This window comes from Barbus barbus, assembly GCF_936440315.1.
Source record: "Barbus barbus genome assembly, chromosome: 38".
NCBI classification, from domain to species: Eukaryota; Metazoa; Chordata; class Actinopteri; order Cypriniformes; family Cyprinidae; genus Barbus; species Barbus barbus.
Window position 1 is genome coordinate 25,525,122 of NC_136716.1, and position 14,958 is coordinate 25,540,079.

Genomic DNA, 14,958 nt, shown 5'->3' on the forward strand with positions numbered 1-14,958 from the left:
CTAAGTAACTCTGAGATCAACCTGCAGAGGAATCCACACTCCATTAGATTACATATTATTGGATTCTGGGAACATCCACTGCTCCTGTATGGATTGTTATTCCCTGCTGTCTACACATGTGCACATATGGTTTTTGATAAGGCTTACACATATGGTCAGTGACCTGACAAACCCCTTATACTATAGTTTTATAATAATTACGAGTACTAAACTGTTGTGTGCAAATTATACCATTAACGCTACAAACCTGAATGATTTTTCAATCATGCGGATGCTTCAAAAGAGGTGTGCTGTTACTTTAAGAAAATGGACAAAAAAGGCATGTATATGAATCTCTTTGGCTTAGACTAATATTCAAAATCTGGTTGGTAATTTTTTTTAAATGTTTTTGAAAGAAGTCTCCTGCTCACAGAGGCTGCATTTATTGGATCAAAAATACAGTAAAAACAGTAATTGTGAAATTGCAATAAAAAAACATTTTTGTTTTCTATTTGAACAGTGTAAAACATAATTTATTCCTGTGATGCAAAGCTGAATTTTCAGCATCATTACTTCAGTCTTTAGTGATGCATGATCCTTCAGAAATTTAATTTTAATTTAAAAAGCACTCTCAATTCAGAACAGTTCATAATAATAATAATAATAATAATCCATGATACATATTTTAGGATCCTTTCATGAATAGAATGTTAAAAAAAAAATGTAATCAATTTTTATTCAATTTTGTAATCAATTTAATGCGCACTTGCAGAAAAAAGTTAATTAAAAAAAAAAAAAAAAAAAAAAAAACTGACCCACAACTTTTGAACGGTACTGTACATTGAAGGAAAGACCAGACTATTGAAGAAATTTGAGGGAAAATGTAGGGAAGACTGCAGGACTACTTGTTAAAAAGAAGAGAACATAAGACCAGAAGGTTGTTCTGTAAGACAAGACAAAAGACTGTGACAGGACTGTGCCACACTAAAGATTTACAGCTGCTGCTCCAGACGGCTCGTATCTGTTGTTGTGAATTTTTCATATTTGAAAGACAAGATTACTGAAGCAGAAATCATATTTGGTTCAGGAGTCCTGGCTTACAGTGTTCGGATATCACCCTGCTTGAGTAATGTTAGCCGTCACTGAAAACTTCACACCAATCAGCCTGAGACCTTGAAGAAAGAGTCATTTTCCTGTTTGTGACTCATTGCATAACTGTCTTTCCTTTCTATGTAAGAAGAAGATCAGAAACACAGTGAAACAAAAAAACAGGCTAAAAAACTAGAGATGTGCAAAAGTATGGACTTTGTTGGTGGATTGTTTGAAAGTCTAGTTGGTTTTAAGAAAGCCTGATATAATGAGGTTGATTCATGTCCAATACACGGCATCAGGACACATTCTGGTGTTCAATAACAGCTCAATGAAGCACAACAGAAAAGAACAGGTCTCAAGAAGCGTTTTAGTAAGCTATTTTTAGTAAATGCCCAATAGACCTGTCCTTTAACTACACAAAACCATCATAGTACGCACAAATACACAAAAACAAACAAACAAACAAACAATAACAGAATTTCAGAATAACAGAGTCTTGAAATGTATTTGTTAAAGTGGTGAATTTCTTACACAAGTATTATGATGGCTAAAGTGATGGTTATAGGGCCTTAACTTAGAGACATAACTTCTGAGAAAGCACATACTCGTGTGTGTGTGTGTGTGTGTGTACATGTTTTTTCTTGTTCCCAAATCTAATTGGCTGAGAGCCTTTTCCAGGCATGCGATATTCTAGTGATAACAGCGCTCCATTTATAACAAATAATTCTGTTTTTGTGTCACAGAATGTAGTTTTAAGAGTTTTTTAGTCAAGAATGTAGTCGTTTCGCCTTCAAATATGCGGTTGATTAATAAAGATAACTTCTAATTGAAAATTAGCTTTGATGTTTTCGGAGATGTGAGCTTAAGGGGCCATTCAGAACTCATGAACCCAGCCTCACCACAGCCAGATCTTCTGGAATTTGCTACTGATGTCTCTCTATAGTGGTTAAACATGGGATATAATTAGTTTTGGATAAATCTAACATGCAGTCTTTGGTCTCATTGAGTAAATTAGAAAAATAAAGTATGTTGTCTAATATACATTGAGACAGATATCGGCAGGGAGGTAGGACAGAGAGACAGATAGATAGATACATACATACATGCATACATACACAAAGCATCAAACACACTCCCATGTTTCCAGAAAAGAATGCACATATCGAGGCACAAAAAAAAAAAAGGCAGTTTGACACACAGGCCTCAGAGGGAAGCTGGGAGTGTTTGTCAGTGTGATGATGCTGAATCACAGGGCAGGCAGTGTCTCTCTTTCTATTAGTTAGCTGAGGGATGGTGAACTCCAGGGAGGTAGACAGATGACGCGCTTTCACTCCTATCATTCTCTCTGCGTGTGGTCGCTTCAGGAACACACGAGATGAAGAGATGCAATTAACTGTCAAAGACAAACAAGTCACGGGCTAAGACAACACTCATGAGATTGCTCCATAAATTTCACCGCAAACAAGCCGAGCAGGTTAGCGAAGGAAAGGGTGCAAATTCGCTATATGAGACATTCATAGAGTCTGGGGATGAAGGATGTTGCAGCTGTGCCCTTTTCTGGTTCCATGACTGATTATTTTCACATGTGTGTCAGATCATTTAAGCACAGAATTCTAATCTACAAACAAAATTACATGCAAGATACAGTTGCTAAAGGCAAGTGCACCATTTTTCCAACTAATAATATTGTGTTTGCAGGAACCATGGTGAGCAAGGACGCTGGTAAATGCATGCTCACTAACTCTGAGTCGGACTCAGAGGCAACGGCGGCCTCCATGGCCCTGGAGGTCAAAGGATCGTCGCACGAAAGCCGGCAGGTGCGCAAACGCAACAAAGCCCTTCAGGTGCGCTTCAAGGACATCTGCGAGGCACAGAATGAACAGGCTGCTGCGGCCCGAGGGGGGAAGCCGGTCTACAAGGTGGCGTACCGCAAGTACATGACCGTTCCAGCTCGCAGATCAATTCCCAATGTCACCAAAAGCACCGGAGTGCAAACATCACCGGACCTTAGGAAGCGTTACCAGACTTTTCCATTTGAGCGGAAGAAAGGACATACGGTCAAGCATGCCGCTGTTGTGGAGAGCTGTAAGGATCAGGACAATGGGTTTGTTATTGACATAAAGAGGGCGAAAGCTACCGAGGCGGGTAGGGAGTGCGTACCCTCTCAAAATGTGAGAAAAACAAGAGCATTAATGCACACCAGCAAGTGCGTCGCAACCATAGAGCAACACCCACAAGCCAGGGACTGTCTGGAGAGAACAGACGGACCGTGTTCGGATGCTCTGGTTCTTCCTTGTCCGACAGATGGGTCCACAGCGGGAACGGACAACTCGGACTATCAGATCTGTAGCGTCAGAAGTAAACACCGTAAGGGCTTCCAGACAGACTCTGAAACTCTTGATCGCTCAGGCAAGCTACAGTTGCTGAACTCTGGGGAGAGCGGTGGGAATATTCTAGAGGACTCCTCCAAAGTGATGGGACCTATCGCGTGGAACTCTCTCACGCAGGTGGAGTGCCTGGAGAGTCCGTCCGAGCGAAACAAACGCAAGAAGGCGCTGCAGCTCAATGGCCTGCAGTCACAGACGCTGCCGCGGACCAGTTGCACAACACAGGTTCAGTGCCACGTGGGCACGTTGTCTGCTCGACCGCTTCGGGCCATGGAGGAGGCGGCGCCGGTGACTCCGGTCTCCTCGACAGCCGTTCCCATGCCCACGCCTCCATGCAGGGGCGGCACAGGATCGGGAACTCTACAGATGGATAATGAGGCATGCAAGCAGATAGTGCCTGTCAATCAGGATGGGGATGTTAAAGCGCAGCTCCAGGCCATGGAAAACATGATCAGCTCCAGCCAGGAAACCATAAAAGTGCTGCTGGGTGTCATTCAGGAGCTGGAAAAAGGAGAAGCTCATAGAGAAGGGTAAGACGATGTACTTTAACCAGCATGCAAAGAGTAAAATTAAATCTAAACCGCATCAAGCTGAACTGCAATTTCCCACAGGTTTCCCAAATCAGGCCAAATGCAATGTGTTGAAGCACAATGGATTACTTCGGTTGTTTCTATGTATTTACGCATGGCATACAAGAAACTAATCCAAGACAGAAAACATTACGTCAGTCCCACATATTGTTTGGTTCTCAAACTGCTATAGTAGATCTAACTAGGATGGATGAGTACAGCTTTGGTTGGTTAGCAAGATTTTAAGGGAAACACTTTTTTCATTAAAAAAAAAAATTCTGTGCCAACAGAACTACACCAAGCAGAAGTGCAGTTCTCCACAGGTTTCCCCAATGTGATGAAAGCGCCAACGAGCCACAATGCACACTGTTAGGAAAGAAGACTTAAAGAAGGATTATCTTGGATAACAATGCATTTATGCATTGGATACAAGAAACTGTTCCAACATAGAATATATTACTTCATTCCCATGTATTGCTTGGTTCTCAAACCGCTATAGTAGGTCCAGTTTGGATGGATGAGTGCATCTTTGGTTGGTTAGCAAGACTATATGAGCAGCACTTTTTCAGCACAGAATTGTGCCAAGCAGAATTGCATTTCCACACAGGTTTCTCCAAACATTCACAACACGTCAACTGCAATGTGTTGAATGTGCCAGTGAACCACAATACACATTTTTCGGAAAGATGACCTAAAAATGGATTACTTTGGTTTTCTCTGTGCGTTTATGCATTGGACACAAGAGATGTTTTCAACAAAGAAAAAATACTTCAGGTAGGCCTAATTTGGATATATGAGTATAGCTTTGGTTGGTTGGTAACTTTAAGTGTAGCACTCTGTTTCAAAATATGAAATTCTGTGACAAAGTAATTGAAAAATCCACAATGCACGCCAACTACATTGTGAACCACAATGCACACTGTTCAGAAAGTTGACTTAAAGATGGATTACTTTGGTAGTTTCCAATGCATTTATGCATGAGATACAAGAAATTACTCCAACACCAAAACCATTACATCAGTTTTAGAGTCATTGTTTGGTTCTATAGCTATAGTAGGTCTAATCAGGATGGATAAGTGCATCTTTGGTTGGTTAGTAAGATTTAAGGGCAACACATTTTTTAATAAAAATAAAATTGTGCCACCAGAACTGCACTAAGCAGAATTGCATTTCCTTACAGGTTTCCCTAAACATCTACAACTCATGCCAACTACAACGTGTTGAAAGCTCCAACAAACCAATGTACACTGTTCAGAAAGTTGACCTAAAGATTGATTACTTTGGTTGTCTCTATGGTTTTCTAAACATTAAATCACCCCCAAGAATTGTTTGGTTCTCAAACTGACTGCTATAAGCAGGTCTAATTAGGATGGATAAGTGCATCTTTGGTCGCTTAGCAAGACTTTCGGGGCAGTGCTCTTTTTCATATTGACTTTTATCACCTTGGAGTCAACCTGGGAAATTTGCTAGAGGGCTCCTAAATACTACTTATTTAACGATATCAAGCCTACTTTCGAGAGCTATTTAATCTAACAACTGAATGCACTCCAAATCAGGGCGGAGGCATTAAGCAATGACAAACTTTTTTCTAAGAGAGTAGAAAAAGACAATAAAATGTACCTCACAAAGAAAGATTACGCAGTATATTTAGATGAATTGAACAAGTCCAAACGGAAAATATCATAGACACTAACTAGTAAGTTACACAAGCAGGATATTTACATGCATAACAACTGAACACTTGCAGTCAGAGCCAATCAATGATAAACCAGCTCATTCCCACAGCAGGGTATCATGCAAATCAGCCTAAACTATCTCTTTAAAATATTCCAATGCCACATTTAGCTTTATCCCACCCAGCTAAGCATAACATGCTGATTAGTTCAGCATTTACACACAAAACTGTACAACATTAAGTAAGCCCCAATGAGATCAGTTTGCATGCAATTTAGATAGAAGCAGGATTAAATCTAATGTTAGGTCAAGGGAAAAGAAAAATTTGAGTTTGCACAAGACAGACTTATTTTCCTGCATATTCACACACATATTTCCCTAAAGATGCTTTGGGAAGCAAGCACTAGAACCCTGCCAGGATAGTGATTAAAAACGGCATTAATTACCTGCAAGACTACATGTCTATTTTATATTCTTGAAGCACAATTAAGGTCACAGCTAGAGGGTTTCGTAAACAACTGATCCAGAGGATGATCAGGAGACTAGACAACATCATCATGAGGATGATTAGAGATCCGCTCAATCACAAACTCTGAGATTCATGGGACAATGGACCGCTGACTGATCAAAACATATTTTGCATAATATAAACACATTATCCGACGCATTATAAATTTTATCCAGTGTATTAGCACTTATATAAAGTCTAATAAAGTCTAACAGCATGCTTTACACACAAAAAAAGCATTGACACAAAAACAAATGAAACTCAACTTTGGTTCCAGAGAGGGAATTTTCTAACATTACCCAAGCAAACACCTCAGAGGTTTCTTATGGATAATGCTTTTCCAGATATTACACTTCAAGTAATATTTTAATGTATTCTCAAGGCAATGCAATGAGTTCATTTCCCCAGCTCAGGTCTGAGAAAGTGCATTTTCCTGCATTCGATGCAGAAACAGTTAATGCTTGTGTGGATACGCAACATTAGCATCATTATTCCACACACTCAGAAATGTCATTCTTGTGACAAAACACAGTGTGACTGGAGGACGTAGGTGACTGTGTTCATAATTACATCTGTTACATTACCGCAGGCGTGATGCAGTACTTTTCAACGTGTTCAAAAGCGTGCTGCAGACAAAGACATATGCAAAGAGGCGTTTGACTAAAAACATGCTACAGGATCAAAAGGAATGCTAGCGGTTGTGTAGCTGAACTATGAATCACTGGTGTGCATTAGTTAATGATCAAAAACAAACACAGTGATTCGTGGAAACAAAATCATTCCATCCAAAAATGACCAACCAAATAATTTCTTTAAAAACATACAATACATTAAACATACTTTCAGGCATGGTCTTGGACAAGTTTTTGGTCATGTTTTCTAAATAAAAAATTTAATATTATTTTGGTAATAAACAAATACTGTAGGAGAGAAAGTTCTTTCATCACAGTAAAGAAATGGTAGATTTGATATATGCCGTCCATAGTAAATATGTGAGGGATTTTTTTAACAAGACATTCAACATTTCGTATATTAATCCAAACTAAATATGAAATAATTGCAAGAATTCAAGAATGTTTAAATCACTGGATTATCAAAAAATAGACATTACAATATATTCAATAAGAAATAAAAAATAGGGAATAAATCTAATATCTAAATTAGCTCATTTTAATAACATCAAATCAGAAATATTTAATCCAAAGGGTTGTAAAAATAGGTATTACTAGTTTTTTTTTTATTATATATATATTTATATTTATTTATTTATTTTATTTTTTTATATTAAGCATAAAAACAATAAAGTGCTTTAAATTGTTGTTGTTTTTCCCCCCAAATATTAAAAAGTTTTCTGTTGAATTTAATTGCAATTTTGCTTTTGTTTTTTTGAAGCAAAAAATATATATCATACATTTTTCCCTGATTTACTAAAATGTCATTCAGAGTAAGTGAAAGTGACATACGGCCAAGTATGGTGACCCATACTCGGAATTCGTGCTCTGCATTTAACCCATCCAATGTGCACACACACAGCAGTGAACACACACACACACACACACAGCAGTGAACACACACACACACACACAGCAGTGAACACACACACACACACACAGCAGTGAACATACACACACACACACAGCAGTGAACACACACACACACACACACACACACCGTGAACACACACCCGGAGCAGTGGGCAGCCATTTATGCTGCGGCGCCCGGGGAGCAGTTGGGGGTTTGGTGCCTTGCTCAAGGGCACCTCAGTCGTGGTATTGAGGGTGGAGAGAGCGCTGGACATTCACTCCCCCCACCTACAATCCCTGCCGGCCCGAGACTCGAACCCCCAACCTTTGGATTACGAGTCCCATATAGTCTCAAACCATTAGGCCACGACTTCCCCGCAATCTTGTCAGACATATTTACAATAAAAATCAATTTAGGACATATTAAAAGACTAATTACTTTCACCCTAAATACTAATTAGTTGTTATTTTACATTTTTAAAATGCCACTATCCTAGGTTTTGCCCATTTGTTGTCAGTAAGAATTTTTTACTCATTTAAAAACACAATAAAATTGAAAATGCCCCCTTTTATATATTTTAATATGTACAAGTCAGAATAAGCATGTTGTTTGAATTTTTACATAAATATTGTCTTACACTGAATGACAATGTAACATTATTTAAACCAAATTGACATTTTATTCTCCAAAAACGTATTTGAAAAAAAACCTTAAAAGTAGACAAACTTACATTTAATGTGCTTTCTATGGACATAAAATCATTTGCAAATTTATTTTCATGCGGACATCTTAACGTCTTTGACCCTTACACACACACACACACACACACACACAACTGGCTTACAAAAATACATAAAATATCTACAGTGTTGCAGCAATATCTCAGCTGCTTGACATTTCTATATACCCTCATAACCAGCCCTTTCTAAAACGTAAGACAAAAATAATTACAAAAAAAAATTAAAATAAATAAATGCCCAGAACTCATCCATATTGAAAATTAGTTAGACACTATAACATGTCACCCGAAGCTTTGAAAATAATTACTTCTGACAGTATCTGTTTCTCTGTGCATCTATTTAAATGATAATCGATGCAATCTGCAAAAATAATATGCAGCCCAATAACAGAATTCAACTCGTGTCCCAAAGGTCTTCTCTTTCTCTCTCTCTCTCTCTCTCTCTCTTTCGGGATACAACATAATTGACTTCCTTTTTACATTCCAATACATTACTTCCCGAGCTGTGCCAGCTGCTCCGGAGGGTTCAGCCTGATCACCGCCGGCAGCCAGAGCCTTGTGACAAACATTATTCTGCCTTCCTCCTGCCCAACCTCAGGCTCCCAGCAACAGAGCCATACATCACTGTCCCCATTAGGCACGGAAACTAGCCTCAGATAAACCCCACGCATCAGCAAACAGCACTTCACATGCTCTCATTAGAGCCAAAATGGCCGTCGGTGTCCTGCTCTTTTACACGAAGAGCCCTGCAGTTTGATCTATGAAGGAGGCCGGTGCAGAGCTCAGGGGTGGCGGTGCCGGTAATGGCCGAGTGGGCTGCTCTCTGACAGCGACTGCCCAAAACGAGCTCTGGACTGTAGTTTCAGAGTCTCTCTGAGTCACAGAGTAGCGGGGCGTCTCACACTGAACTGTTCGCCATTCAGTCCGGCTGAGATCACAATGCCTTTTTTTACCAAACCACTGCAACAGCGTCTGACTGGAAAAAGGGGATCTGCATAGAAATGCAAACTTCAGTGTGGATCACGATTGACATTGAATAATTAAAAAATTGTTCATCTAATAAATATGCAGAACTATGTTTTTATGCTTGTTCTATTTTTTGCATTTCTACATATAATTCCTTCAATACATTCTCTTTCATTTGCTCTCTTTCTTTCTTTCTTTCTTTCTTTCTTTCTTTCCAAACAACACCATACAATTTTTTTTTTTGTCTGATAAATTACATGCAGAACCAGTTTATTTTTTGTTCCATTTTTGCATTTTGACAATAAAATGTCTGGATTTCCTCATTAACCTGAAGGCGAAGAACCAGCTAGATTAGACTAGTATTGTGCTAAATAATAAAAGTCAAATTATTTATGCAAGCACATTAAAATAAAGCATGAGACAAACATGTAAGATCAAACTAAATTGTAAAAAACTTTCAAGACTTGATAGTTGCAGGAAAAATGGTTTGTTCATGCATTTATTTCTATTCTGTAATAAGGTATATATCACAAATAGTTCATTTTAAAATAAATTTACCAATTTATGTATTTAATTCATATTTAACATTTAAACACATTTATCAATTTCAAGAATTATTTGAAACTCTTCAATTTTGAAATTATTACTCCATGGATTATCCAAAAATAAGCATTACCGCACTCTCTTTAAAAAAATAAAAATAAATAAACATCAGCTTATTGACTTTAATAATAATCAATGAATATTCAATTATATAATGCACATAAAAAAAAATCTGTGCAAAAAATTTGACAAAAGGTAAACCAAATTAAACAAGTATTAAAAAATAAATACAAAAAAATACCAAAAAAAAATTGAATATTTTGGGTTAAACATCAATAAGCAAAAGAGTGGTTTAACTACCAAAACTTACCTATAACTTCAACCGAGCACAAAAGAAACACACACACATTGACATTATGAATTGAAATTATTTTCTGTGCTAATCGACAGAGATGCTGTCAATACAGCTTAACTTGTATTCATCCTGTAATACTCCAGCAATGAGAGTCGAGCAGGAGATACGGATCGACAGGACGAGAGACAGACAGATATGAACACATGCCTCATCAGAGCTATTGATCACCCTGTTGGGTTCCCGTCAGTCTGACATTGGCCCTCCATCACGGGACCATCGGACGGGTCGACGGGTCGCCTTCTTCCTGTCAGCAAAGCAATCTTTTCGATGACAGGCGGTAATTACTAATGGCAGCCAACAGTGAAAGTAAAGCTTCTCGAATTTTCGGAGCCCACGTCTCCACACATCACCACCAGCAGTGAAAAACTTGTTTGGGAAAGGAGATTTATGCTATTTACTTTAGCATTTATAAATGTAAGAAATATTCAGCTCAGAGACTATAGCACAATCCTGCTGGAGGCAAACACAAACACATACCAGAGACTAGGAATCAGATGTAAACACTGACTACTGTTCACTGAGAGCGAAGCAAACAGACTCGCTTCAGAGCGAAAGATCACCAATTTACATCAAAAACTGCAATGTTTTGTGTTTACTACTAAACTAAATATGGTGTAAATAAGAGTTATTCTCTTGCTACAGTCATACCGTCTGAACTAACATTTAAGTCTGAAATGATAACTAGCAATTTAGTAAGTGAATGAGATGTTAAGTAAATGCTCAGCCTTAAGAAATGTATTCATGAATTCAGCAAGGATGCATTAAATTGACAGAAAAGTGACAGTAAAGACATTTATTATATTACAAAAGTTTTCCATTTCAAATAGGTGCTGTTATTTTGACTTTCATATTAAAGAATCCAGGGGGAAAAAAAAAAAATTCCCCCAAAGAAATAATGAGCTGCTCTACTTTGATAATAATCAAAAATGTTATTTGAGCAGCAAATCAGCATATTCAAATGATTTCTGAAGGATCATGTGACATTGAAGACTGGAGTAATAATGATGCTGAAAATACAGCTTTGCATCACAGCAATAAATTATATTTTAAAAGATTTTAAAATGGAAAAAGTTATTTTAACTTGTAATATTTCACAATTTTACTATTTTTGATCCAATAAATGCAGCCTTCTTCCTAAAACATTTTTTGAATGGTAGAGAGAGCATGCATTCATTTTGCAGATGCTTTTATCCAAATGAGAGAGACAACAATTCATCTTAAGGAGGCAATAAATTAATTCAAATCTGTGTCGTAAGTGTATTTTTGCATGCAATCACTTCGTGACATCACTTTCAAATAACACTGCAAACTCGCATGCACATCTTAGAGCTAAATACACATGATTTTACCATGATGCTGAAGATTCAGCACAATACCACTGGTCAATGAGCTCGCGCTGATCTGTAAGCCTCCAACACTCAGTTGAAGCGGTGCATACCTCCAGCAAGTGACAGTTAAGTGACTATAATGAGATGCATTCTAGTATTATGTATAATTTATTCAGCCTTTGAATAACAGTTTTGTTTTTCAACAAGAGCGCCGACGTGAAGCTGATTGCTGATGTACAAAACAGCAATGAAGTAATTCAGGAACACAGCTCTGCGCTTTACCAAACATTACACACACATCCGGCCTGCTTATAATTCGCTTTGAAACAAACAAATATTTACATAAAGTTCTACAGCTGAAAAAAAAAATCTTGATAAAAGTGAAAGGCAAAAACTAGAGAAGATCTGACGAATGAAGAAGCTTTGAAATCAAGCTCTGGTTTAGTTAATGAACTTCCCGTTTCCCCCTGAGCTCGGTCTATTTTAGGTGAGGATGATTACCAGCAGAAATTATATCACACCTCTCTGCTCGAATACAAGGGATTTTGGGAAGGAATCATTGTCCACTGGTCTAAACTCACCCATGAACTCTCCTGTCAGATCATATTTCATGTTCACTGCAGGCCGGAGGCTCTTATGAACATACAAACTCCATGTACAGTGGACACAGACAAAGTCTCTTTAAGACAAGTCATGGCACTCGGCAGCCATCTTTGTGCATCCTATCTCTTTGAATGGGGAAACATCAAATTCTCCAAAATTGTTCACTAAGCTTACAATTAAATTTCATATTTGAAATCACCAAAGAAATCTGATACCAACTGTATCATTAATGTGGTTTCTTTTGCTCAAATAGCGTTATAAAAATCTTATTTTTCAGGCTAGATCAACCAGTGCGCATGCACACTCCTAAACACACGTCTCAGAGCGCTGACTGTTTCTATAGCAACCGGGACTTCTAACAGCAGCTGCAGCAACACGCTCACTTTACTGATTAGCGATTGGCTCTTTCATTCAGAAGGCGGGGCATCCTGCGATTGAGCGGCCATATTGAGCGTTGCATTTTTCCCCATTCAAAACTATAGGAGTGACACGTCTTGGGTATCTATAGTCTTTGACAGCTGAATTCTTCTCTTGTTGGGCAATGTCAAATCATGCTCCTGTGGACTCTACACAGGTTTAAAGGTCACAAGGAGACAGCATTTTAAGTGCTCTGCTGAAATGAAGGGGTGGTTGATTGCGATTTCACTTTTTTAACATTAGTTAGTGTGTAATGTCGCTGTTTGAGCATAAAAAATCAGCTTCAACAAACTGTTCCAATTGATAGTTTCTCCTGTAAGCAAACAAAAACAGTCAAAGGCAGCTGGATTTGACATTTCTGCAGCGTGGCGGTGATTTGAAGGCCGTTCTGTTGTGAGCCGGTGTCCCGCGTGTCCTCTGCAGAACGCCGGTGTGAGGAATGCTAACACAGCTGATAATGAGGAAGGACAAGGTGAATGGGGAATGACTCGTCTCTCTCTCTTTATCTCCTCACAGGCTCTCCTATCGGACCGGACAGGACACGGCCAACTGCGACACGTGTCGGAACAGCGCATGCATTATTTACAGGTTGGTGGCTTTATTTTGTTTAAAGCCCGAGCGAGTGAGATACATGAGCGTGCTGCGCTAATAAACATCAACTGCAGCCTGATCACAGATTGTGTGAGTAATGAACGAGATAAAGACAGGAAGTACTCCCGCTGACAAAGGTGTAGGCTATTCGATAAAGGACCTTAGTGGGACACCCTCATCACAGAGCCTGGCACGACACGGATGTGAAGTAGAAGTAGCTCATCCGAATAATAAAATGTAGTCATTATTTACTCTCACTCCACATTTCTGTGGAAAATTTAATAGCAACTACAAAAACAAAAGTGAATTTAGAAAGACATCAACACTATTTTAACCACCCATTTTCCCATTAAAAATATCTAAAAATAAATATTTATTATATGTATTATGTATGAAGTTTTAAATATATTTAAATATATCACTAAAAAAGAGAATATAGTATTTAGATATACCTTAATTATAATAATCATAATATCTAGAGTAATATTAGCTTTGTTTTTTTCAAGAAAATTTATTCTGCTTTATTTTTAAATATTCAGAAAAAATATTTAAACAAACATTTTTGACGGGAGCTTCAACACTCAATCAAACACCAAAAATAATCAGTGAGCACCATTCTTATCTTTTCAAAGCACTGGAGTGAACTTAAGAGAGACACGCTCATTTTCCAGAAGCAACCGCAGCACAAAAGTGTGTGAAGGTCAGGCTGTTAAGCGCTTTTCAGAGTGTTGTCGTCTCTTAAAGCACAATGATAGCTGAAGTGCGTGCATGGGGGATTCTGGGTAATTGACAGGTAGGAATTGTGTTTTGCACGGTTTCACAAGACTTGAAAGCACATGAGTCATACGAACGACTTCGATGGCGCCTGTTGTGCTTTTTCTGAAGAACTAGCCATTTAACATGCATGCATAGCCATAAAAAGAGCGCTTTCATTCCAATGTGCTGCACAAACGCAAGAACATCAACGTGAGGGGCATCTCAGAGGACAGCTAAGCAGTGCTGTAGATAGAAAGCGTCAAAGTGACACGGGCTCCTGCGAGGAGACGAGATGAGACTCCCTGCAGAAGACAAGCGACAGACAGAAAATCAAATTTAGCAGCTCTCTTTGAAGTGAAGGGAAGGATTAAACGCAATCTAATTAAACGCAGCCCAGTGAAAACACTCAACAGGAGAGAGCAAGAATCCAGAAGAAACACGCCTGACGGATCATTACATGAGCTATCAGTCCCATTCATGTCAGTGAACTGATACGTTTCTGGTACTTCATGCCACGTTTATTATGTATGTGTGTGTATATGTATATGTATATGTAAAAGTAGCTTCCTAAATACTGCTATCTACATCTCGTGTGCATGCGTTTAAATATATTACACAGCGCAGGCCTACTCTTGTTTACACCGATGACATCCAGAATGGCTTCACATCCACATAAATCATGCTAATAGAGTTCAGTCTGAAGGAGCTAAAGTGTTCTATTTAACATAATATGGTAGAGAGGAGAAATCTCATGAGCTCAGATCGCTGCTCTTCAGTCTCAGCAACTCTCGCTTTGAATCAATACATATCTGTCCTTCAGCAGCGGGCTGTGCTCCAAACCCTAGTGAGCAGCCTACTCAGAAAACG

The 14,958-nt window shown here is 38.5% G+C and overlaps 2 protein-coding genes across 3 annotated transcripts in view; one reads left to right on the forward strand and one right to left on the reverse strand.

Moving 5' to 3' along the window:
* LOC306858161 (dedicator of cytokinesis protein 1-like) overlaps positions 1-14,958 on the reverse strand; it is a 233,237-nt gene that overhangs the window by 108,768 nt on the left and 109,511 nt on the right. The window lies entirely within an intron of this gene.
* LOC306858162 (inhibitory synaptic factor 2A-like) overlaps positions 2,772-14,958 on the forward strand; it is a gene marked incomplete at its 3' end in the record, with an annotated part of 29,924 nt that continues 17,737 nt past the window's right edge. The window contains exons 1-2 of the mRNA XM_079398559.1: positions 2,772-3,988; positions 13,261-13,332. Of these exons, the coding sequence (XP_079254685.1) occupies positions 2,775-3,988; positions 13,261-13,332 (1,286 nt within the window). The 5' untranslated portion in view covers positions 2,772-2,774. The remainder of the gene's footprint in view (positions 3,989-13,260; positions 13,333-14,958) is intronic.